The sequence below is a fragment of the Protopterus annectens genome, chromosome 5.part0 (genome assembly GCF_019279795.1).
Source record: "Protopterus annectens isolate FY-2018-M chromosome 5.part0, PAN1.0, whole genome shotgun sequence".
NCBI lineage: Eukaryota > Metazoa > Chordata > Ceratodontiformes > Protopteridae > Protopterus > Protopterus annectens.
The window spans coordinates 884,626,186-884,653,730 of NC_056735.1; the positions used below are offsets into that span (position 1 = coordinate 884,626,186).

The window sequence follows — 27,545 nt, forward strand, 5'->3', positions numbered from 1 at the left end:
TGCCCAGACAATGCCCCCACCCTATCTGGGAGGCATCTGTCGTCAGGGTAACCGCTGGAGGGGGGAGAACAAAGGGTTTTCCCTGATCCAAGTTGGATGTCTGAAGCCACCAGCAGAGGTCCCTTTTGCATATTTCCGTAATCATGATGTGATGATTGAGGGGGAGATCTTGAAAGGTCCATTGAGTTGATAAGAGCCACTGAAGAATCCTCATGTGTAACCTTGCTAGAGGAACTAAAAGTACCGTGGCAGACATTGAGCCTAGAACCTGTAGGACCATCCTGGCTGGGGCTTTGGATCTCGAGATCAGAGCTTGAACTTGGCCCTGTAAGGTTCGGATCCTTTTGGCAGGAAGAAAGACACGCATCAATCTTGAGTCTATCTCTGCTCCTATAAACTTTATGCGCTGAGAGGGCAGCAAGACAGACTTTGACCAATTGAATGTAATCCCCAGGGAAACACCCAGGGAGATGGTGGCTTTGAGGTTGTCCATAAGTAGATGCCTGGTGGTGGCAGTCAGGAGCCAGTCGTCGAGATAGGGAAACACTTGGAATCCAAGGCTCCTCAGGTGAGCCGTCACTACTGCCAAACACTTGGTGAACACCCTGGGGGCTGTGGTGAGACCAAAGGGCAGAGCACAAAATTGGTAATGACTGGCTCCCAGGCTGAAGCGCAGATACCTTCTGGACGCCTGATGTATCGGTATGTGATAATAGGCGTCCTTGAGGTCTATGGAGCACATCCAAACATCCTTCTCCAACAACGGGAGAATGGATTGCAACGTGACCATTGAATTTGGATTTCGTGGCGGATAGGTTCAGTCTGCTGAGATCCAATATTGGTCTCAGGTCCCCTGTCTTTTTTGGCACTAAAAAGAACCTGGAGTAATTTCCTGATCCGATTTGGTCTGTGGGGACCGGTTGGATGACTCCTTTTTGTAGCAGCTTTGAAGCTTCTGCGGCTGCTATTTCCCTTTGACTGGGTGGTGGGTCCGGGATTCTCTTGGACGGAGGGTGAGTATTTGAATGGGATGGTGTAACCTCCGGCAATTATCCGAAGCACCCATCTGTCCTGAGTGATTGACTCCCAGGCTTTTAGGTGCTTGGCAAAACGACACCCGACTGGCTCGAGCAGCACAGCCGGGCAATCCCTCATGTCGTGTGGGAGGCTGAAGAGCCACGAAAGGACTCATGGTCTCCAGAATTGCGGGGCCCTCTGCCGCCTCTGGGACGGCGTCTCCCTGAAAAATTTCCCGCCCTCTGCCTCTGGACGGGAATCTTCCTGCTGTTGGGAGAAAAACTTGCGAGATTTCGGAACCACATTTTCCCCTCCTTTGGCCTTGGGGTAAGGCCGAAGGGAGTGGAATAACGGGCCCCTCGGCAGATAACGTTTTCCCTCTTGCTCACAGCGGTAAGGGTGTCTTTCACCTTGGGTCCAAACAATGAGGACCCATCAAAGGGAGCGTCGAAGGAAGACTTGAAGGCCTCCAAACTGACACAAGCGGAGCCAGGCCTGTCTCGTAGAGCCACGCCTGTGCCTGCCGCTCTACCCCCTTCGGCCGCATAGGATATGAGCCTCATGGACGAGTTAGCAATTGGCGTAAGGATAGCCAACTGAGAGCTAACGGACTGGGCTAGCTGCTCAGGTAGGTTACCCGAGAGGAGTCTGACAACTCCTTGACCAGATCCCTCTGAAGCCTAGTAAAATGTGCCAAATAATTCAGAGACCTTAAGGTAAAGGCCGCTGAAGTCAGGGTGCGCTTCCGTACCTATCCATACTCCTAGACTCCTTATTAGGAGGATGGATGGACGTTGAAGCCTCTGCCACGTCCTGCTGTGTAGCAGATGCCACCACCATGGCATCTACAGCCACGCCTTTAGTAAGGAACTCCTTCTCGGGGAGCAGATAAGAATTTGTTTGGGCGAAGGGACTGGTTCCACAGTATCCGGGTGTTCCACCTTCGACAAACTAAATCCAGAAGCTCGTCAAGGGCGGAGATACCCAGGAGGCGGAGGGCTGAGCCCCAAAGGCCTTGAGGAGCACTGATTAGTCCGCAGAGGGGTTTGGACATCCAGCCGCCTCGTTGTTTGAGGATCTCTAAGATGTCTGCAAAGGAGACATCATCCGAGGACGACTTAGGGACCTCTGCATCATCCATATCCGTGTCCGATGTGATAGACTCGGGGAGTCCACGTGCTTCCTCTTGCACGATCTCTTCCTTGGGGTTCCTCTGGAGATGACTCGAAAAACCCTCAGGAAGAGGGGAACCCCACTGGGGTAACCTCAGGCCTCGGGGCTCCGCTGGCCACTGACAGGGGAACTACTAAAGACCCAGTCTCCACGCCCAGGAAGGTGCTGGTAAAACCGGAGAGATGGCCGAAGAGGATTTGGCCAAGGCACTCCTCATGGCTCTGAAAGCCGGACCTCCAGAATCCTGGGGCGTCCAGTCTCCGGGGCCATGATAGTAGACGGAAGTCCCGCAGCGAGCACCGAGAGGGAGGCTCGGAACCAGCATCGGTCCCGAAACATCACCCTCGGGTCCAGCCGAAGAAGTCCAGCGTACCAAACTCGGACCCGAGGCCGGGTTGGAGTAAGGGTCGGAACCGACCCTGAGATCTCCACCGGCTCCAAGAGCACCTGCTCCGGCGGAGCCGAAGCAGTCGGAGGAGGAATAGCAATGGGATGGGTCATGGCCATCGGCTCCGAAGCCAACTGGGTCGGAGCGAAACAAATTTTGGAAGACTGGGGACTGGAAAAGTCTTTGGAGCACCCTGTCTATATCAGAATCCGACATTCTCGAAGACCGAGAGGAAACAGAACGGGTTCGAGAAGACCTCTCCCTCGGCCCCAAGGGACTAGGGGACCCGGCTCGAGGCGACTCGATGAGAATCGGCGCCGAGGAAACGCACACACCAGATTCCATCGGTGCCGAGGTAGACTTCGGCACCGAGGAGGAAGTGTCTGAGCGGGCGACCCTTGTCGGCTCCGAGAGCAGTGGAGCCGACGAAGGTGACCCGCCTCTCGATGCCCCAGCCATCGGCTCCGAAGCCCGAGGAGTCGATACTGGTGGCATCGAGGCAGACTGTTCGACCTCGGCTCCGAAGTCTTTGGAGCCGAAGGAGAGGCCTGCCTAGGTCTCTTGGCAGTCGGATCCGACGGACTGGTCGGAGCCGAAGCCCTTTTCTTTTTGGCAGGAGTCGGAGCGAAGACAAGGCTTCTTCAAAAGAGGGTTTAATCAACCCTTTAAGAATTAATTTATTTTTCCTCTCCTGGAGGACCCTAGAGGAAAAAGCGTGACATACGCTGCATGACTCCTGCAAGTGCTTTGCCCCTAAACAATAAACACAAAGTAGATGGTCATCAGTAACAGACATCTTAAAAGCACATTTAGTACATTTTTTAAAGCCCGAAGGCCTAGGGGCTTGAGACATAATGTTAACAATTTCTGACAGGAAATTTAACCACTGTAGAATAAACATGACAAAAAACCGAAGGCTTACAGAAACTGTGTAAAACACAACCTTAGGTGTAATAACCGGGAACTTTAAAACACTAAAAAGTTCAGTTATAAAGTTTGACCGAAAAGGCCCTGGATTGAAAGGGGGGCCAAAACAAACTCTACCCAATCACACACAAGAAATTCCACTACTCAATCGAACACAATAGCAAATAGGTAGCAATAGCCGTTAAAACGGCTTTTGTGAAATACAAGCACAAAAACTGACAGAAAAAGTAGTTAATAAAGCTACTCAGCCCAGCCAGCTCGAGACCACGTCCTTGCAGTTAAGCGGCAAACGAGATCTGGGGGACTGATGGTGGTGCATCCTGGGATATAGTAAGCTCAGCCAATAAGAGACTTCGCTCTTTGGCATAAGCGTGCCGAGTCGGAGCCGAGGGATCGGCTCCGAACCCATCATTCAGAATGTAGGCGAGATAGGATCACATAACATCCACTGGTTTCTCAGTGACCAGGAAATTACAGGTGGGTCTATCAATAAGCTCATCATGGTATAATTCTCTCTGTGCCATATCAATCTTAGAATTGTCAATGTTAATTTCATTAATAGATACTCTATTGTATCTTTCTTCATTCCCAAAACAGATTACATCTTAGCTACATAGATAATATGGTCCATGACAGCCATGCCCCCACCTTTATTTGGTCTCACGACCCTGATATTATTCTCATGTAAAGCCTTAAGTAACTGCCTCTCATTCCACGTTAAATTTGGACAAACTAATTTTACCAAGCTTTTGTCTCAGCTCAGCTTCAACCACCTTCTCAAAATTCTTGAGCTGTGGGTGCAATACTGGGTTAAAAAACACTTTTCCTTCTACGTTCCTTTCCTTTGTCCCACACTGTTCTTTATTGTTTCCTGCATATAGAAGTTCTAAATTCTTTTTCCTCGCAAACAACTTCAGGTCAACTAAAACCTTACTAATAACTCTCTGTGTGGAACAAATTTTAATCCTTTCATAAACAACTGAAAGAAGTTTTGTATCAATCTCCAAGCTACTATAATTAAAATTCTGATATGTATGGACATTACCATTTTGTTTAATCTCCTTGTCAGTATGTTCTACTACATCCTCTCCATGCCAGTATGTTCTACTACATCCTCTCCATTAATACTTGTCTCCCCCCTCTGTATCGATATCGAACTATTTGCTTGTTCTGGATTCTCTCCGACCTCCTTAAATAAGGAAATTCTAAAGGGTCATGATGTCCAAGTTAAAAACGTCTGTATCTGAAAAATCAGTATTGATGTTGTTATTGTAATTCTCTCCATTATTCTTCCTATTGTATCGAATCTCATCTAGCTCATTGTAAGGTCCAGATGTTTCCCGCCTCCCCTTACTATATCTATCATACTGATTGTAATAACTAGGTTCATCAGGGTAATACTGTTTAGCAGAGTCCTTCCCCCAACCCCTCTTTGGGCAAGCTCTATTTTCTTGGTATTCTAGGAGGTCCCTTTCTATTTTCCTATTTTTCCGTTTAGATATGTATACACATTTGTCATCAATGCCTTTCTTAATATTAAAATATTTTTTTCCTTTTCCACTGTGAACATTAAATCGCTGGTGATTTTATTAATCAGCTCCTCAATTTGTTTAAAAAGATTATCCATTGCTAACTCATTGTCCCTAATAATGACTTTCATGATGGAAAAACCACAAGTATTAAAATTTTTTATAAGATCCCCATAACTTAGTTTTATATTTATACATCAGGTCACAAATCACATTTACATTATCATTATATGTGTTAACTTTGTCAGAGCTGCACTTTTCACCATTATTATTATAATACTGATCAGACTGAAACCATTCTTGCCATTTAAAGTATTTCACTACAACAGGTATCATTATTTGAAGCATTACAGTCACCTGTATGCTGGCGTCGGCCAGCCAATCTTGTCTCTTTAGGTCTCGCACCCAAAGGAGCCTGTGAAATTTTGTCAGCATGATTATCTCCACTGTCCAAAGTCCCAAACACACTCGGGATTCCAGCAAGTGACGCCATTTCTCCTAGTTCTCCATTGTCCTCCAAGCCACGCCCATTCTTGTCTGACATTGTAATTGCGGTTCCCTGGTTGAAACAGTTCTTGATTACCAGGAAAGGAAAAAGCCGAACTTGCAGTAAGCAGCTATGAGATGCTACAATAAAGCAGTCTCACTACCCGAGTAAGCTCACCCACAGCACTCCTGAGCTCAGTAACATCCTCTGAATTACTCTTTGTCAGGTAAACCACTCAAAACCGGCTCCTCCATCCCCAAAAATGCACCAAACCACAAGCACAATGATAAAAGTGCTTCAGGGAGAAAAACTCCATCCACCAAAACTGTAAGAAGCACCAGCAGCCGATAACCGTGGACATGCCAAAAGTTTAATAGTTCCAAATACATGAGAGACACCACGATATACACAAAACGCTTAACTGTCTCACAGCGTTTTTTGTTCAAATGAACTTCTTCAGATGCATAACAAATTGATTGTCTAATTTCATCCTTAAATATAAAAAAAATATCCACCAATCAGAACACCTGAAACTAGCTCATACATACTAACTACTTCCAATTAAAAAACTAAGACACAAGACAATATCAGTACATTAAAAACAAAAAACACATTTAAAAACTATTACAAAAAACTCATTGCTTTTTATGTGATATGATCTTTTACATCAACCTGAGCCAACACCAAGTCAAGCAGGTGACCCTTGGTTTAACACCTCATCTGATGGGTGGTACACTTGGAAATACAGCAATGCACTGCAGTGTCAGCAATCAAACATGGTGTGGGAACAGAACCCACAACCTTCTGCAAAGACAAGCATACTACCTGTTGCACCACTGACACTTCAGTGATGTAATGCAACTACCCTGATGGAAAATGTACTTGACGCACAAAAGCACTCTGTCACCTGTGAATCTTTCTTTGAAGAACAAATAGCCTGGGAATCCTCAGGAATCTCTGGTTTGGTGGCCACTAACACCATAATCAAAAGTCTACAAGTGGATCCTTACTCCAGTGTGGCACATCCTTGGGGATCCAAAAAGCTGTAGGGTTCCTGGGGTAAAGGCTCTAGAACATCCGGCTCACTCCAAGCTTTTGTGCACATATCTGTTTGTCTAGAGGGAACCACCCATGCTGCTTGTAGTGAGCTCCTGAAGCATTTCTCTCTCAGTAGGCGAGGATTCCCCGCTGTCACATCATGAATTTTCTCAAATTTGGAGTCTACAGGAGGAGACTAAGAGAGGCCTCCTCTTTGTGGAAGTTAGCGTCTGGGGAGGGAAGACACCAATGGGGAAGCAATGTGCTTCTTCTTGCACAATCTTTTCTTTCAAGCTCTGTGGAGATTTGTCAGAGTTCTGATGGGGAGAAGGTAGCCCAGACCTAAATGTGTTCCCTTTGTCTCGCTGATAATCTGTCCCAGGAGTGGAAGGTAGAGGAATAGCCCAAGGGCTCTGCTACAACCATGTACGTTGGTGGAACAGTCAGAGCAGGTGCCTGTTCTCACTGGAAGACTCTGACTGGAAGATCCGAGTAGATCCCTGCAAGAAATAACCCAGCAACATGCCTGGGGCCTAAGCCATCAGCACAGACCAAGTCAGCATGCACAAACAGCGAGTGAGTTGCCAGTACCAATCACTAGTGCCAGCAACTCAGGTGCTAAAGACAATGAGGCTGCTTCACTCCCAAAAGGCTCTAAAGTAAAGATAACGGACAATGATGCCCTGAAAAAGTGTGGGGGCCAGCGCCAATCCTTTTGGGACTAGGTGAGGGTTGGTGCCAACAAATCCCCTGGCACACAGATGTACAGAAAGACAAATCAGAGGGTGCCAGTGCTGACACTCCAGGTCCAGTTTCAGTCCTGGGGAGTAGAACCTGCAAAGAAAAGATTTGTGCTTCTTCCCATTTCACAACAGACAGGTCAGAGAGAACACAGCTGAAGTAATGCTTTGAAGAAAGCTGTCATCTTGTTCAAGGTTTAACTCTGAAGGGCTCCAGAATGACTTAGAGGAACAGAATGAAGATGCAGAAGCGAACTGGATGAGAAAAACCTTTAAGACAACTGCTTCAAGGAGTACCTTTTTGTTCTCCTCAGAGCAAAGGCAGCTGGGTGTGAAGACACTTGCCTAGCAGAAGATGCCTGGAGAGGAGGAAAGGCCATAGATGAAGGTCCTTGGTCAACAAGGGTATGAAGCTTTTGATTCTTGGCATCGTCAACAGGGATAGCTTCTCTAAGATGAAGGAACCAGTTGCGTCTAGCCTTTTTTTTTTCATTCCGTCTCTCAGTCCTGTCCTCATCATTGTCTTTAAAACAGAAGTCTTAAAGAAAAAGAAGCTAAACAGTCTTTCAAGACTAACTTGTTACAGTAATCTAAAACTGTATGCCCTTGCACTAAAGTTTTCTGCACATCAAGCAATCAGAAATCAAGATGACCTACCCCAATACAAAGCTCATATGGGTCTAGAGTGCCATGGGTCTTGGGGTGGTTTCTTATGGCTGCAGAGGTAATTATGAGAAAAGCAGAGGCCTTGTCTTTAGGCTCCTTTTTCCATCCTCTAACACAATGCAAACATGGTACAACTGTTACAACTAGTACAAACTATTTTTATATTGGTGAAATAGCAAAAATAATAATCAGAATTTTTTAAAAATGTATAAGGATATTTGACAGAAGAGGGGACTGAGAGGAAATAAGTAAAGGGAAAAGTTCTGAATTAAAAGACTATTTGAAAAGTAGCAAAGAAAGTCAGATGGTCAAAAATCTCACTGATGCTGTGTAAGAGACAGTGCCTTTGACCAGTCCATCTGCTGTTCCAGTTATAGAAAGGATCAACTTAAATTAGGGGGCACAGCTAGCAGCTCCTAAAGACCAACTACTTTCTGGATCAGTGAAAGTGTTTTTCGCAGGGAGGGTTAGGGTCTCAAATCCCCATACAAACTCAAAACGACATGGGTCAAGCAAAGAGAAAGAACGGAAATGAGGAGGGAGAGGAGGCAGCAGTTAAACGTGAAAAATGTATACTAACAAATCTGCTGTTTGGATTTAATGCACTTCATGGTCACTATGCAGTTTTGGATGATGCATATACTTTTTAAGACTACTGTGTCAGTGATCAGCAGAGAAGGCAAGATCTAGGTTTGCAAGGCTGGAAGAGGCAAGCATTTTCCCTTGAGGGAGTACAAGGGAGCGAGGAAACCATCACCATGTCGGCTGACAAAAATAGGATGCGTTAGGAAGGATCACAATATGTAATCTGAAGGGACAAACTGCAACTTGGATAAATGAAAATACTTCACAGAAACAGTGGAGACAAGTCAACTGGATGCAGTTACCGATCAGGCTGCTATGCGCAACACTATAAATTCCTTCTAAAAGGTCTAGAATAAAAGAGAAAAAGGATTCTGGGAGGGTAGGGCTATGCAGAGGCCTAGCTGCAACAATCATATGGATTACACAGATTTAAGTATTATCTCATCCTTAGCTGCACAAAAGATTTACAATTATAATGCATGTTCTCCCTAACAATGCAAAATATATTTACTGTTAAATTATATAGTTTTCACTCTGATCAGTGCATACCTAACACTTAGATTAAATACTTTTTACTAAATTAGAAAAAGCAGCAGGAGCAATATTCCAGTTGTGCACGAAAGCTTCACCCACCATTTCTACCCAGTAGATACCACATTTATAAAATAAATTTTAAACATACACACACTAACCTGGCAAGACTTCCTGCAAATCTGTTTTAAAACCATTCAAGTTTCAAGAAAGCTACTTACACTGGCAGACCCTGCTTTCCCTAAGCAGTAGTCTTATATAAATAACCTTACGTAAAGATGTTCTGCAGTCTCTACAGACTAGTCAATTTACCCATATCTGCCAAGTTCTACAGCAATGCCAGTAAACAAGGGGTTTAGGCCAATTGTAAATGCATCACACAAACACTGCAACTTTGTGGAACTGAATTACTGAACTGTACAATGTAAAGCCACCATCCAAATGATTAATCCAGCATGTCTGCACTAGTCACTGTATAGCAAAAGTTTCAACCTATGAATTCTGAAACAATTTAAGCAGAGAACCTCACAGTTAAAGTGTCAAACTCTATGCAGAACTTAGTATGTTCACATTTACATTAATAGTGCTGAAATATAAAAAATTAATCCAACAAGGAATCTGCATAGGGATGAGTTTTCACCCAGAGTAGTAGAAAATGTAGAACTGCATAGTTAGGCAGGCTTTTACCATAGCTTTTCTTCTTAATGATACTTCAGTTACAACCAAGCTGCAAAGCCGTCTGATGTGTCCCTCATTTCAGAGATGGTTAACGTGCACATAAACTGTTGCTCAAAAACCTCTAGGAAAGGCAGCGTGACCTCAGCAACAGTCACATTCCTCTTCAGTTCTTTGCTCAAGGAGGTGACACCTTTTCCTTCAATTCCACAAGGTACTATGTGCTCAAACCACCTGAGGTCAGTGTTGCAGTTCAGTGCTAGTCCATGAGATGTTATATACCGGCCACAGTGAACTCCTAAACAGAAGCAGAAAAGCTAAAATTTAAATGTGCAGTTACAATGCATAAATATGACCAGTATCATAAATCAGGTATACTATTTAAAAATGAAAATTAGGAGTACTTAAAACAACAGATCTATAACAGGTCCATCTGCATGAAATGGAAGTACTGACCCCCCAGAATGCAGTACTGCTCAACATATGAAGTTTCCTGGATACCAGCCACATACCCGTCACCAAATCGCCAATACACTGCCCCTACAATCCTATTCAGTTTTAAATCTTAAAGGCTTCTACACAAGAATACTACAGATCACAAGACAAGACAATGGAGAGAGCAGATGCCAGCAGGCAGACCTCAGTGATACAAGACCATGACTTTTCTTATACTGAAGACAGCTAGATATTAAAAACATATATTTCCAAATAAGGAGAGTAGAGTACCCAAGATTATTCCCCAGGGGGGCTACCCTAACAGAACACTTCCTTTACCTCGATCCTCAAAAAGGACTGGGAAATTATGCCAAATTACAGTGCTAAACAGACCGCTACACCACAAAAGGCAACTGAAACCACATTCCTAAAAATAGCTGTAGAGTTATAGAAAGCTCTGCTACAGTGTGCACAGACTGCAGGGACTTTGTAACCTTAAATAAGAAAATGAAATACAATTGAAAAGCTATCAGAAAGGAACAGTTTTCCAACTGTCTTATCTACACAATTTGACAAAGAGCTGGTTATCTTTTCAGATGACTCAAATCCCGTCTTCACAGTACCAGAGACATCTATAGGTTCATAGGTTGGTACTAGGTTCCTGGGTTTAAGCATCTATGGCTACCAAATACAGAAGGTTACAGTCTGGTTCAGATTAGATTCAAATAAACAACTTAAGGGAGAACAATTCATTATCAGAGAGACTCTTCATAGAATGAGATGAAGGTTTATTACACAAGAACTCATACTGTAGTTGAAAACATATTAATTTTAAAATTATACAAACGTTGCAAGTTCAAAAAAGGAGGAATAACGAGCTTTCACAACAAAGTTTAAGTGCCCCAGTGAAAAACTATACCTTTATGAAACTTTAAAGTAAAACCAAAACCATACAATTCCAAGTAAACTGACAGATATGCAACCAAGACCAAACTCAACAGTCTGACATTTTCTGCAAAACTTGCAAAACCTGGGCTTCAAATAAATCAACAAGGATGTACTGTGACCAACAAAAAAAAACAAAAAAAAAAACACCTTTTCCACTTTCCCCATGTATTTTACAATAGAAAGTTTGAAGATGATACAATGGAACTCACCCTATTTTGGAAAGGAATCCTACGCAGCAATTAAGACCTGGAGTAGTGCAGTTCTCATCTTAAATGCATGAAGATCCAAATGGGACTTGGAGCTTGAGAGGATCTAACCTGAGCTAGAGCAGTGGACATCTGAAAGACAGTGATGACCACCACCACCACAAATGGAGAGAGAGGACTGAGGTCAGTGCTTCAGTAAGACATCTGAAATGTAGCTATTAGCGGGTGGGCTTGGGCAAGTAATTACTGCACTTGGTATTGGTCAAGGAAGACTTAATTCTTCTCCCTTAATACCCAGAGTATCTGCAAAAAGTGCCTGATCTCCATGCTCTCATTCATCACTGTACTACCCACATTTTAACTCTCTCTGAAACTTGGCTAAAACCCCACATCCACAACTGTGAGATCTGCCCCCCCAGTTTCAATCTGTACAGATAGGACAAACATAGCAAAAAGGGAGGTGGGGTCTCCATTCTTTTTTCTGACTCTCAATATTTTACCATTTTCAATTACCCCTCCCTCCTTCCACCCTGCAGAGCTACTCTTAGTAACCTGTCATCTCAACGACTACCAACAAATGGCCATAGCCTCAATCTATATTCCACCAGGGAATAATATCACCATCCTTGAAGACATCTTATCTTGGTGTTTTCATCACATCCCCTTTGAAACCATTATTCTTGGGGATGTAAATATTGACTGGAACTTAGTTAACTCTACTATACCATCTTAGTCTCAACCTACATGGTTTTACTAAACTTGTTTCCTCCCCCACCCGCCTTGGCAAAAAAACATTCCAATTCTATCCTAGACTGGATTCTCATTAATTCTCCTAATTTGTACCACCAGCCAGGTACACTATCTTGACTCCATTAGTGACCACCTACCTATCCACATTACTAGGTACTCAACCAAACTCACTTGTTCTCATCTCTTTAAATACATCTGTAACCAAAGAAATTTAAATATCACTTCCTTTAAACAAAAGTCTCTCAAATATTAACTGGTCCTGCCTATATTCTCTGCATTTAAATGATGCAGTTAGCTACTTCAACCAGATATTCTTATACATACCCAACTCTCTGGCCCCCATCAGGAAAATAAAAGTTAAAGCTAAACATAAGTTAAAGCTAAACATGCCCCCGGTTATCCAAAGAAACCTTTCACCTTATGCATAAAATGAGATGCCACTTGGAAACAGTATAAAAAAAAAATCTTCGGTCCTTCTTCAATCTTGCAGGGAACTTAGAAACCTTACAAAAGCAAGAGTCAACCAGGACAGAAGAAAATTTTACCTCTCTGATCAACCTAATTCCACTTCCAGCAGTTCTATCACTTCTATTACCACACCCACTTTTTCTCCGTATCCCCAGTCTGACTCCTCTAACCTCTCGGACCTCTGCTTGCTCGAGCCTGTATCTGTTAGTTACATTAAAACTCCACTTAGTAAACTCAAGCCTTGTTCTCCTGCACCTGATAGGAACCTTCCCAATTCCTAAGAATTGCTGCTAACTCTGTGGCCTTTCCTGTCTCCATTCTAATAAACTGCTCAATCCAAGAATCTATTTTTCCATCTATTTGGAAGGAATACTATAGTATCCCACAACACAAGGTAGGTAACTCCACAGAACCATCTAACTTCCGTCCCATTGCTATTCTTTCTCCCCTCTCCAAAATTCTAGAAAAAAAAGTATTCATTCTCAACTGCTTTCCCACCTTGCTCAAAACAATCTTTTAACCAACACCCAGCATGGTTTTAGGCCCAAACACAGTACTAACACAGCACTTTTATCCTTCTCTCATACAGTAGCTGAGGCCAGAGACAATAAAACTTGTGTCTTGCCTTTTCATAGATCTGTCAAAGGCTTTTGACACCGTTTCTCACAAGCTTCTACTTCAAAAACTCTCAGCTGAATATTTCCATCCCCACTCTAAATTGGTTCTCTAGTTACCTGTCCAGTTGCTTACAAGCAGTTAAATTGCAGAATTCCTTCTCACCCTTTCTGCCAGTTCAGACCGGTGGTCCTCAAGGTTCAATTCTTGGCTCCCTCCTTTTCAATCTCTTTACCAATGATCTACACACTGCCAGCAATCTCTCGCCTATCAGAGTATGCAGATGATTCAACTCAGATTTCTATTTCTATCAATAACCTCCACCATATCACCCAATCTTCATTTCACTTTGTTGAGAAGTGGCTCTCCAACATTCAACTTATTCTGAACCCCTCTAAAACTATGCTCTTACTATTCCTACCTAAAGCTCTAGCCCATCTCAAATCCACCTTTCTCGTATCCTCACTAAATGGCACCATCATATCACCAGATTTACACACTAAACACCTAGGTGTCATCATTGACTTCCAGCTCAAACTAGACCTCCACATACTTCAGTCTATAAAGAAAACACACCAAAAACTGGGCATGTTATATTGAAGCAGCAAATTCCTGACCTACAACTCTAAAACTACTTCTAGCCAAATCCTATCTCCTCCCCCCCTTTCTCTATGGCTCCCCTCTATTTTACAATTTACAATATAACCTGCTGGCAAAACTTGACCAAACTTGCAACAAAATTGCTAGATTTGTCACCAGCAGCCCTATAAATCCAATCACTGTTCTGCTCTGAAAAAACTACATTGGCCTGAATTCCCACACCTTCTGACCAAATGTCAGTTGATCCAAGCTTTCCAAATTCTTAATTCTAACTCCATCTCTGTCCAATCTGATGATCTGGTACACCCCTCCCCGATACCTGCGCACATCTCTGTCCAATCTGATGATCTGGTACACCCCTCCCAGATACCTGCGCAGCTCTGAAACTCTTTCTACAAGTCTATAAACCCAATATTAACATAGGTAAAATACTTTATAAACACTCCCATCTCCCTTACTTGGAATAATTTTCCACTCCATATTAGAAGTCATACATCTCTTCCTAACTTCAAACATGACCTTACTTTGTACCTCCATAACAACCCTATATGTACCTATAACCATCCAACTTAACTCCTCTCTTTCCATACTCCCATTTCTCCACTAAGACTTACCATTAAGACATTTTCCTCTTTCTAAACTTACTTTATCCAATCTGCTCTTCGTTCTACACCCTCCCTTTATATATATATATATATATATATATATATATATATATATATATATATATATATATATATATATATATATATATAAATATAATTTCCTTTTATCGTACTGCTCTTTTTTTCCCCCCTCCCTCTAGATCACTACATTCCTCCTTTACTCCTAACTTCTTTTGCACCATTCCTTCTTCTGACCTTTGTATATAGCTATGTACTATTCCTTGGATTACATTATATTTTTCTTATCCATTGTATCCATAGGTTTGTTTTTGCTCTTTAATATTGTTAACATGTCTCTATTTGTATGTATTTGTATGTTTTTGTTCTAGGCTTTTCCCCTCGGGTCTCCACTAAAAAAAAAAGGGCAATTTCTTACCCAGTTGGACTAACCCGGTTAACAAATGTGAAATAAATAAATAAGAGGAAAGCTGACCACCCCTATGAATTTTCCTGAAGTTGGGAAGATTGAAGATGGACTCTGGAACCACTCGTACATAAGAAGGCAGCAGCTTAATTTATAGTTTGCTTCCCCTGGAAAAGTGATGGCTATTCCTGATCACCTTCTGCCATGCTGTCAAGGTTTCTGCACAGAGTAGGAATGAGCACTTCCGTTGGTCATACTTCTTTTAGATTACTTGGCATAATTACTTGGCATATAGGAATGAGTACTGCCTTACTTGTTGGTAAACCATGCTACTGTCATATTGTCTGAAAAAAATTATCCTGGGAAGAACTGAAGTTACATAAGGAAGACTGCCCTTGTCTCCAAGACAGTATGCTCGGCTCCTGAAGAGGCCAGGTACCCTAGACCATCCACCCTTTTCCTCCTACAAAGGCATATGTAGTGAGTGTGGCTACAGGACTGTCCAAGGCAAATAAATGTAGACTGAACAGGTCCACCCTTCAAATTTCAGCCAGCAAAGCCCTGAACAACTTCAATGAAGCAGACATGGGATTTTTCTCCAGCAACTATTGAGCTCAAGTTATTAAGAGGAAATCCTCAAATTAAATCTGACACGAGAACCATAAAGGAAGCTGGGATTAGAATGACAGCTCAGATATGCACACAGCTGTGGTGCATGATGCTGGAAAGCAGGTCTCCAACTCAGAATTATCTAAAGGTCACCAAACTGTACGGAAGTCAATATCTGAGCTGTCTGAAGTTGGGACTCAAAGTTCACAATAATTCTTAAGGAGTGAAACAGACACCAACGGATACAACTGTTTCTGAAGGTCACAGGTTTGACCATCAAGCATACAACATAACTCCGCCTAACTACAGTTAACCCCGTTTATGCTTTCTACTTTACATATCAGAGTTTTCAAAGCAAGTTGGCAACAGACATGATAGTGTAAGCAGCTGGCCACCCCTTGATGTTGAAATTTTTTTTAACAGCCTTGTAACCAAACCATGTAGCTAAAGTAATCCTGGGACTGAAACATCAGTACCATGCTGGGAAGTTGGGGGGAGGGTGAGACAGCAAGTCAAAACAATTAGAGGTACTGCTTCCAGACTCTGATGGGGTCTGTTGCGGTTATACATAATGCAATGGCAGAAAAGCTGAAATTTTAAAGAGGTGGTAGAAATAGTTAGTTAATTTTAGACAGGGACTAGAAGGACCAAACTCTACAAGCATACATACTGACAACTCATGTCAAGTAGGCATTTTTGTGCCAGCCCTCACTTCCCCAAGGTTTGATGCCTTGTCTAAAGCAATGGATGGATTCTAGACTTTATGAGAAAGGAAATTTCACTTGTAGCCTTGGGCAAGTTGCTACTGGCAAGAGAACTTTCGAGGCAGAAGGGTTTGTACATCCCACCCATACCTACTTATCTACAAAGGCACTCCGTTAAAGAATCATCATCTGGATGTCACTAATCATTTCATGTACTACACATTCAGTAACCAAGGAGGGGCACTGTCCAAGGGCCCTTTTCAGTCATACAAGAATATATAAAAATTTTGCTACTGAATACATTAAAGATGGCATAGGAGGTAACAAAAAACTGAATTACCAAAGGTATGGAATGAAGGACAAGACTTAACAGTTTTATAATGTTAAACACTATTAGCAAATTTAAAAGGTGGTTTTGAGACAAAATTTGTAAGACCCATCTCCCAGAGCTGGTGTCTTAAAGGAGCACAAGATAAGAACAAACTAAAAGTAGTCTTGGCAGAGTGTAAAAACAGAATGAGTTTGTAACACTGGCACTTGTAACACTGGCACCAAGTGAAGAGGAGGGACAGTTCTTGGGATATTGCTTAGTTTCAATTTGTTTAGCAGTACAAGACAGGAGGACTTGCCAGACTATATACACCAGGAAGTGAAGGAAACGAAGTTCCTTAGAATTATAAACAAGGATGTCTTAGTCCTAGCAGTTTGATTACTTGATGCTACAAGTAGCACAATTACAGTGAAAGAATTCCATAACAGAAGCAAATAATCCTTAGCTGAGCAACAGACTAAATATTCAAATATACAAGGAATACACTGGCTAAAGGTTCACTAAATCCCAAGTTTGATACAAATGTCAAGTTCCACATTTTTATGTCCCTGACTATGTCCCCAACTACTACTGTAGAACACCACACCTGCATAAAATAGTTCTTATGCATAACTGTGCATGCCAGATATGTGATGACAGGGAACTGGGTGGCAAGCTGCATATACCAAGAGCTATTCTACACTGACAACTTGCAAACTACAGAAAAGAAAAATCTTTATGCATTCAGTGTTCCAAAGATAAATTTCTTTGCATCAAATAACTTGGTACTCAAACTGGATCAGGAGTTGCCAAAAACTGTCTAGTACTAATACCATCGCTGGCCAGAGAAGACTTTGAGGATTAAGAGCACACGATACCCAGATATCATGACAGAAAATACTAGTAGGTGCTAAAGAAAGGGTTCAACCAGGGAAAGACTGACAAAAGGAGCTCATAGAATATCAGCACCTAGGCAACTTTGGATGAATGAATGCTAAAGGAAGGCAGCTGAGGGTGGCCTAGGAAAGGAGGGATGATGGCACTGAGGCGGACACTCCCGACTCCTTTTTATTAAGCCTGCATGTACATACAACAGGAAATTATTAAACTGGAAACTTTGGGACAGAGAACCAAAAGTTGTATGTGGTCCAGGCCCCTAGCTGGCTCAGGGAATCTTGGAGGGTTGCTCAGTTAATAACATGTGCCCAAATCAACAAAAGTCTTTTTACATGGGGTAAGCACCCTACCAGAACTCCCCTAAACAAGATTCCAATATCACAAAAACTTGGACATTAACAGAACTTTTGGTTTGGTCAATTCCTCATTTGATGAAATGGATTTGACAATCCAAGGCTCTTTGAAGAACGAGATAAGAATAGTTAAGAATCCACAGTTCCATGAGCAGACCAAAAAGTGGCTTAGACAGTCTGCCAGTTCATTCACTTCCCTTCTTGGTACAAGAATGCCTGACTAATGCCACCATCTATGGCCCACAACCAAATGAGCACTGCCTCTATGAAAATGAGAACTTTGCCCCTCATTTACCTGCCTAAATACCATACAAAAACTGCCTGACCAAATAATAGCCCCAAAATAAACAATCTTAAAGTCCATTAAGGGACCAAGACTGCTGCTAACTCCAGTATTTGGAGACCATCTCCAAGAGGGACAACATTCCCTGTTTCAAGAAGGAAATCTAAGCAAGCTCCAAGTCTGCAACAAAATGTGCAAATTCTGTGAATGGCTTATTTGCAGAAACAAAAGATGCACTAGATGAGTAAAAGTTTGTCTGCTAACTAAAGGGCATGGCAACAAGATCAGACACCTAGAGAAGGACCCAGAGTGCCTGGCAGTGCAGACACAATGGGTAACTTTAGTCTGACAGCCACAACTCTGGCATGTAAAACAGTACCATGAAGATAAAAAACAGCCCTTAATACAAAAAGCAGCATTATTGTCAAAGTATGTACCCTACACTGCACCCTCAACCAGTCTGCAAAAGGCCATGACCTCCTGCAACAATTTCTCTGAAGGAAAGTAATATTGGAGAAACCCTTTTTGATGCCTCCTCAGAGCTGGCCTCTCTCCAATTAATAGCAATCCTAAGAGACTGCAAGCCAAAAAACTCATAATGCAGGCATATTTGCAGAGGAGTATCAGAAAATAATCTACTACTAAATGATCATATGACATTATTCTCTTGCAAAGCTCTAGATGTTTGTATAAACAGCAACCTGTAACACATTATACTAAAAGAGATGTTTATCCAAAGGCAATGAGAGGTAATTTCCCGTGTGAACCTACCATTTAAAGAACTCTGTGGAAACAAAGTGATCTTCTGAAGGGGAATTTCCTCCTCTTCCACCTTTTGTTCAATAAAATATGAGGAGGAGAGAGCAAAATGTTTGAGACTCCATTTCTGAAAAATGAGGCAGCCCTTACAGCCTTTTAGATCCCGTTTCAAGAGCTCTACTGACAGCTCTTTCTGGCAGAGGACAAGTGAGCACCAGAAAAAGGAGAAAAATGACCACATCTAAAACATTCCAGGACTAGGTGAAATTAAACATTGTTTCCAAGCAGTCCAAGAGCCAATCTTTCCACCGACAGCAATTGGTCCTACCACAGTTAGTGTGAAGCTCCCTGATGCTGCCTTTTTCCACACTTATGCAACCATACAGTGGTGAACCTCCCCAGTCTTGGGTTAAGCCCCACCCCCCAAACAGCAAAAGGACACCACTGCCAAACTTTTCTTTTCTTACACTAACTGCACTCAAGACTGTCTGTGATAAACTGACATGCTCACAACAGTTCAGGACTAGAGTGAAGATTAACGGAGCAAGCAGCGGGGTTATCATCCTGAACAACTCATCATGCAAAGAAGGAGGCACAACTGCGAGATGCTTTTACAACCTTCAGGGGCAGCAGCAAGGCCTAAGAGAGAGAAAGGAGTGGAAGTAGGACAGATGGGAATGAAATAACCTCCACAATGCAGAGGGCATCTTATTCTACACAAAAGTTGATAAGGTCCCAAGCAAGATAGCTAAAGAGCACATCCCAAGAAATTTAAGTTTGTTCCACAGCTTTTCCTATTGAAGGACAATGCCAGCCATTTCATCCAAGGAAGGCAAAAACATGAACTTGTAAATCTAACCAGAATAACCACAGAAAATTAAAGAATACATGAAAGCCCATTGTAACGGCCTGCTTTATCAAAGTTTTCCTTAAGACCAGACCCCATGAGGTCCTCAAGCATTTCCAGTCTCTTCCTAATCAAGAGAAACAAGAATTGGACAAGTAAAATAAATGGCTGAATGCATCAACTTCAAAAGGGGCAGAGTAGCAAATGTTTAATACCTGTCCAAAGTCCTAAATTATTTTCATTCAAAACAAAGGACTGGGGTCTTTGAGACCTACAATATAGTCAGAACAGCTCACAAAGTAGTCTGCACTAGGATGCCCGATTACTCTAACCACTTAGTAAGGACTTGTAGTTAAAGGACATATGCCTCCTTGAGAGCTGAAGTGGTAGAGTCAGACCCCTAATGGTCAAAGGATAATCCATAGCTCCTCAGGCCTCTCACTAGATTCCACAAGGCACTTTGAAGGAATAGGGTTCTAAGGCCAAACTAAGCCCTTCTTCATGAGCCTGAGGTCCACTTTCAAGAAGGGATAATCAGGCTGGAGAGGATTCCTCCTACAATGCTCTCAAAGTTTTAATAATGAAAAGGATGAGGCATACAGAGTGTTAAGAGAGTGTATATTTTGTTTTAAAAGAGGCTTTCATCTCAAAACAGATTTCTGAGTAGTCTTCAATCTGCTTGTCATGATTTACTTCCTGCTAAATATGGAAAATGGTAGCATGGAAAGAAAAATTTATTGTAGAAAGTTCTTTTATGGAATTCAGAACTCATGCTTAATATGGAAAACTATAAAAAAGAATCAGAATACCTTAGAAGAATTGTCAGCTGCCTATCGGGTGTCAGGATCCACCATATAACACACGCACTCAGGTCACTCCACAACAAATACGACTCTGTCACTGTCCATGCTGGAGTGAATGACCCAAGATATATCTCACTGGACTACATGGAGAGAGACATGGAGGAGCTCCCTGACCATGTGGCCCAGGCAGGTATGACACTAACCTAGAGTAGCATCCTGCCATCACCCAGAATGATACCACAGTACAAGGACAAAATGATTGACTTCAACAATTGGCCAAGCTTCTGGTGTCATTCTAAGGGGATCCAGTATCTGTCTGCCTGGGACGACATGATTAACAGGCCACAATGCTTTGCCAGTGAGGGCCTGCACCTGTCGCCTCTGGGATTCTGGATACTGGCTAAGACTCTTGCCGCCCCTACAGTGCCTTTTTTAGGCAAGGCTCAAATGTCAAACGCACCACCATAGTAGATACAAACAAGCAAAATCTAAGGGTAATGCTACTCAATGCTAGAAGTCTAAACCTCAAAATGCACCCACTCGAGGCACTCCTTAAGTTGGAGAACATAGACATCTGTGCAGTGACAGAGACCTGGTTTAAGGCTCCAGAGAGCAACCCTGCATTACCAGGCCACAATTCTTACCACACCTTTCGGCCACCTAACCTGGACTGAAACACTAAGGAGGAGGCGTGTCCATACTCAAAGGATATCCACACCTCCAGGCTAGTTGTTCAACATAATATATTCGAAATTAAGTACAATTAACACTGGGCAAGACTGCAATTCAGGTAGTAGCTCGTTACAGATCCCCCACCATGCCCCAGGACACCCACTACATGTTTCCTGATATACTGGATAATATTAAGGTACAGCCCAATACCCTAATATTGGGAAATTTCACCTACCCCACCATCAACTGGGAAAACTACTCGTGTACCAACTCGTTTGCTCAATGAGTTCTGGAATTCATCAATTCCAATGTCCTGGATCAGCTTGTCCATACCCCCACCAAGGGCAGCAACATCCTGGACCTGGTCATTACCAATATGGGTAACTGATGCTCCACACCAGAGGTCAACTCCTCACTGGTCAGATCAGACCACAAGCTAATCACCCTAGACATCCATATCCCACCACCACCCCCCATTTAGGAAACCACTGTAAAAAACTTCTCCAAAGCCAATTTCATGCTGCTTAAGACAGAAGTGGCTAACTTCATGACACCCATAGAGACGGAAAATAGAGGAATCCCATACAAATGCACTGTATAAGCACATACATGAGTGTATGGACTGTGCCATCCCCAACAGAACCAAGATGCTATCCTCCAAAAAAAAAAAAAAAAAAAAAGTAAGCCAAGCTGAAGGAAGAAACTGAAAAAAAAAAAAAAAGAGTAAAATCCCACAATTGCAGGAACTCCCTGGTTAGCCTCAGTAAGAAGCTGAGATCCCTCATAAAATCCTCCAATGCTAGTTATAAAAATAAAAATCACCATGGATTCTAAAGGCAGCCACAAAGCATTCTACAGATATGTCAAGAATCTCAATGGCAACACTCAGATCTGCTCTGAGCTACAGCACAAGGGACTAGATTTACTGAACCAACTGATACTGCCAACATCCTGGCAGACAGGTTCAGTGCAAACTTTACCCCACCCCCACCCCCCAAAAGGACCCATCTCCATACCGGAAGATTGCAAAGCCCCTGAAATCACGGACAAACAAGTAAACACCGCACTCTCCAAAGCCAAGAACACAGCATCCATGGGACCAGATAACATCCCAGGCTGCATTCTACACGAACTACAGAACGAACTGGCACCCTACCCAACTACCATGTTCAACCATAGCTTCACTTCAGGTTTTTGCCTATGGAATGGCGCACAGCGACAGTTATCCCACTCCAAAAAGGGGGTGCCACCACTGACCCTGGGAACAACAGCCCCATTAGCCTGATGAGCCTGGTCTACAAGGCCAAGGAATACATCATCCTGGAGCTTATAAACAAAGACATGGGTAACCTCCAAACTCTGGACCCCACTCAGTCTGAGTTTGTAAAAAGGTAGATCATGCCTCCTAAACCTGATTGCTTCATCACCACAACCACAGACTAGGGTAAGGTGGTGCACACAGCCCATCTTGACCTCGCCAAGGTTTTGACACCTCCCCCCACTCTATTATTATAGATAGATAAACTCACTGGACTCAGCATAAATCCCTATGTCACAAGATGGGTGGCCAACTGGCTCACTGATAGAACCCACACAACAAAAGTAGCAGACTCCCAAATCCGACTTCAGACCAGTGACAAGCGGAGTACAACAGGGTTCTGTCCTGGGTCTTCTACTCTGTATCTACTTTGCAGAAGTCCAGGCTAATACAGCTGGTCTCTGGCTAACGAAGTTCGCAGACGACTGCAAACTAGAAGCCATAACAGATTTGCCTAAGGATGTGGACATTGTACAAAGAGACCTCACCGAGACTGATGCTTGGTGTCAAAGTCATGGTCTAAAGCTCAAGGTCAAGAAGTGCACGGTTATCCCCTTTGGGAAAAACACCATACCCATGAACTACCACATAGAGGTGCCTACTAAACACCAAAAGTGTGATAGCAGACCTTGGGACACAGGTGGTCAGTGGTCTCTCCTTTGATAATCATGTCGCCACAGTAGTCAGGAAATCCTTCTAAGCAGCACACCTCATCACAAAGGGGTTCTCCTCCAGAGAGGTCATCTTTCTTCTCTACTTGTCCCTCATCAGACCCATTATACAGTACAATGCCCCATTTGGCATGTACCTCGCAAGACATCTACAACTAGAAAGGCCACAGAAATACCTCACTAAGAGTATTACCGGCCTAAAACAGATGCCATACCCAGCCTAACATACAAAGTCATGTCTAACCCAGATCTGATGGACATAAAGAAATCCCAATCTCTCTAGGCCACACGCTCCAGGGACCTAAACTTTGCCACCACAATAAACAGAACATGCTGGAGGATAGATTCCTGTCCCAGACACTTTCCATGCTCTGGAACAGACTACTCATTCATGTCAAGCAAAGTTTCTCATTAGCCCTCTAAGAGAAATCTTGACAACTGGATGGAAAACAGGAAATTCACCCCGGGGATCACCTCTGTGACTCTGCTCGACAGGGGCACAGAAAAATAATTTTCTTGGGTGGCGAAAGCCAGGGAACCACTTTTGGCTAGGCTTATAGAGGCTCTAGGGCCGATAGCCTAGTACTTGCCTATGAACCTATAGTGCTCATTTTTAATTGGTCAGTGGTTGGTCTACAATTGTTACACGGTATTTAAAAATCAGAAAAATATATAAATAAATGTATAACTCTACTGTTCGAAGAGACATGAACAAAAGACAGATTTCAATAATTGGCTTAGCTTCTGGTGTCACTCCAGTGGAATCGAGTTCTGTCTGCCTGGAAAGACATGGTCGACAGTCCACACTGCTTTGCCAGAGATGGTCTTCACCAGTCATCAAGACTTTCGGATACTGGCAAAGACACTTGCCTCCCCCATACTAGCTTTTTTAGGTAATGTCCAAACAATAAAGCTTCCAACATTAAAGATACACCCAAGGTCATGCTGCTTAATGCTAGGAGCTTAAACCGTAAACTGCACTCCCTGGAAGCACTCCTCATCTTGAAACATGCTAACATTTGTGCAGTCACAGAGACTTGGTTCAAGGCCACTGAAAGCACCCTGAACGTACAAGGCTACAGCACCTTTTACACATTCAGACTACAAAACAAAGAACCAAAGGTGAAGCTGTATCCATCTTCATTAAATCTAAATGCACCTAGAGACTAGTAAAACAGTATGACTCTCTTGAGCTACTCCAGGTCCAGTTAACTAGAGGTAAAATATCCTTCATCAACATCTTTGGCTACAGGTCCCTCACCATGAACCAGGAGCAGCACAGTTGCTCAGTACACAGTCAAACACCTTGGTCATGGGAGATTTCAACTATCCTTCCATTGGATGTCTTATGTGAGCACAAACACAAGTCACTACGAGGTTTCTAGACTTTGTTAATTCAAATGCCCTGGAACAGCTGGTCCACACAAATGCCCTGTACCTAGTGCTCACCAACATGGGAGGGTCACTGTGCTATCCCCTTTGTGTTTCCCTCCCTGGGCAAGGTGAGAATCAATAAATCTGTCTCGTTTGAAGTAAACACCAAACCTGACACCCCCCCACAGAAGTAAAACATTTTCCAAAGCAAACCACTGCCTACTAAGTGATGGTGTAAAAAGTTTCAAAGTCCCTGCCAACATAGCCAACAATGACTTCTATGTTACAGAGGAATACACAAACGCCCTATATGGCCACTTAAATGCATTGACTCTGTTGTACCCAACAGGAACAATATCAGGTCTTCCTGAAAAAAACAAGCCACCCTGGTGTACTGCAAGTATAAATACGCTATACAACAAAAGAAAAAAAGAAAGAACCTGATATCTAAGAAAAGGAGGGAACTTACTCTGAGGACTAATATCCTCCACAGCTTAACAAGCAAATCAGATACATATATCTTGTTAAGTCCTCCAAGGTTAGCCATGAATCTATAATTAGCATCCCTAGCTAGAGACAATATGGCATTCTTTACTTACGTCCAAAACCTTAAAAGGTAACAACCAGCTGTATTCAGAACTTTAGTGGATGGTACCACTCTCACTTAAACTGAAGAAACTGCCAACCTGCTAGCCGACAGATTTGCAATAACTTCACCCCCTGTAACCACAAGACATACCCCAAAGCATTCTTGACACCAGTCCTCTACTGAGCATCTCCAAAGAACAGGTCATACAAGCACTCTCCAAGGTCAAAACCATGGCCTCTATGGGACCAGATAACATCCTATGCTGCTTACTAAACAGTCTAAAACAAGACCCAGTGGAACCACTTGGCATTCTCTACCCACAGCCTGACAACTGGTTTTGTCCCAGGAGAATGGAAAACAGCAGCAATAATACCCTTGCACATAGGGGGTCCATCAACTGACCCTGGGAACTACAAACACATAAGCCTAACCACCCTTAACTGCAAGGCCATGGAAAGAATCATCCACAAGGACACAGGTGACCCTCAAAACTCTTGACCCAACCCATTTGGTTTAGTCAAAAGTAGATCTTGCTTATTAAACCTAGTGAAGTTTGAAAATGTCACCAAAGCCCTGGATGAGGGCAAAACAGTAAATACCACCTATCTTGAATTAGCCAAGACCTTTGACACAATCCTCCATTCAGGTATTATTGAGAAACTACCAGCTGGGGATTAACCCATACATTACTAGATGGATAGTCAACTGGCTCACCGACAGAACACACACTGTCAAAGTTGGGAAGTCCACCTCCACCAATAGACCAGTTACTGGTGGGGTACCACAAGGATCTGTGCTGGGCCCTTAATCTACTTCTCTGATGTCCAGATGAAGGTAGATGGCCTGTGGCTTACCAAGTTCGCAGACAACTGCAAACTGGGCACAATCATAGAGTCTGTTAACATACTACAGAAAGGGCCGACAGACAAATGATTGGTGCCAAACTCATGGACTATAACTTAATACAAAAAAGCCTCATTTTCCCCTTTGGTAAAGTAGTAGCTCCTGCTAATTATGATACAGACATCACCCTTCTAAGCTCAAGCTCAGTGGTGCGCGACTTGGCAATGCAGGTTGGTAGAAATTTAAACTTTGACCACCATGTGGCCATAGTGGTAAGAAAAGCATTCTACACTGTGCATCCCATAAATAAGGGCATCAAACTGAAGATCAGAGAGGTTATAAACTCAGCTGTACTCAACCCTTATCAGATCACTAATTGAATACAATGCTCCCTTTTGTATGTACAACAGTAACTCTCCAGGGATCTCAACCTAGCATGTGAAATTAACAGAACATGCTGGAACAACAGATATCTCCCTCAGCGACTGCTGTGCCTCTGGAATAAGCTCGCACTTCATGTGAAGCAGAGGTCCTCAATGACCTATTCAAGCATAACCTTGACAAATGGATAGGCAACCATAAATTCACCCCAGGGGTGGCACCCATGTCCCACATGGACAGGGGCAGTTGGTGCTGATCACACAATTGCTCTGCTAACAATGACCATCAACTATGGTCAACAACTGTACTCAAGTTTTTACATGGCTAGGCTTGTACAGGCCCTAGGGCCATTAGCCTAGTAACCTCAATATGAACCTATGACCATAATTTCCTAGTCTTGCATGTACAAGATTTTCGTTGTAAAAAAGATCATTATTCATCTCAGAATTGTGATGTGTGACAGCTATTTGGTACGTTAATTACCCCATACAGCTTAAACTATTGCAGCAGTGATAAGAAATAGCATGCTCTTACCATAACAGTAGATGTTCAAGTATATCAATGCCGCAGTAGCCACTTTCATCCTCCGATCCCCTTGATATTCATTGCTTCTGTCGGTGTATTGTTTAGTTTCTTTACGACATTATACCAATTTATGAAAACCTACAATTCATTTTTATTGGAGCAAAAAAGCTCTAGCTGTCCTTTATTTCCCATGTTCTGATACAGACAGCAAATATGGCATGTGAGGAGTACCAAAGTAGCTTTTGGAAATTGGACATTCCTTAGCAGGAAGTCCCATATAGCTTAGGTTACCACAACAGTGATCTATCCAAACATCTACTGTTATGGTAAGAGCACTTACACAACCATACTTTGCACAAGGCTAGCAAAATTAAATTATACAAGCTGAAAAGAATTCTTAAAAATGGCATTAGTTTAAGAATTGACAACAGACTTCTTGCTTCAGAACTTAAATATTTTTAGAAACAGTTTTCTTAACAGACACAATTTGGAAAACAATGCCAGTGAATGACCCAGTCAAAAAAAAAAAAAAAAAAAAAGAAGAGAGAGAGAACCCTGTCCAGACTACCAAAGATCATAGATATGACTTTTGACAGATACACAGCTAAGAATGAAGTCCAATTACACAATATTTGCAAGCCATTTTTTTACAGTTTATCCAGATTAAAGAATGAACTGCAAGTGTCTTAGGAGTCAGGCACATCAGACAGCCAATTTTAGTTACATAAACTAATGCTTAAAACACTGGCATAAACAGGAACAAGACAAAGTATGACACTACCCAGAAAGATATGCCCCTG

At 42.7% G+C, this 27,545-nt stretch overlaps 1 protein-coding gene across 1 annotated transcript in view; it reads right to left on the bottom strand.

Annotated features, from left to right (window-relative positions):
- The window catches only part of LIPT2 (lipoyl(octanoyl) transferase 2), a 76,389-nt gene that overhangs the window by 44,565 nt on the left and 4,279 nt on the right, over window positions 1-27,545 (bottom strand). Inside the window, exon 2 of the mRNA XM_044072682.1 lies at window positions 9,769-10,054. Coding sequence (XP_043928617.1) covers window positions 9,798-10,054 — 257 coding nt within the window. The 3' untranslated portion in view covers window positions 9,769-9,797. The remainder of the gene's footprint in view (window positions 1-9,768; window positions 10,055-27,545) is intronic.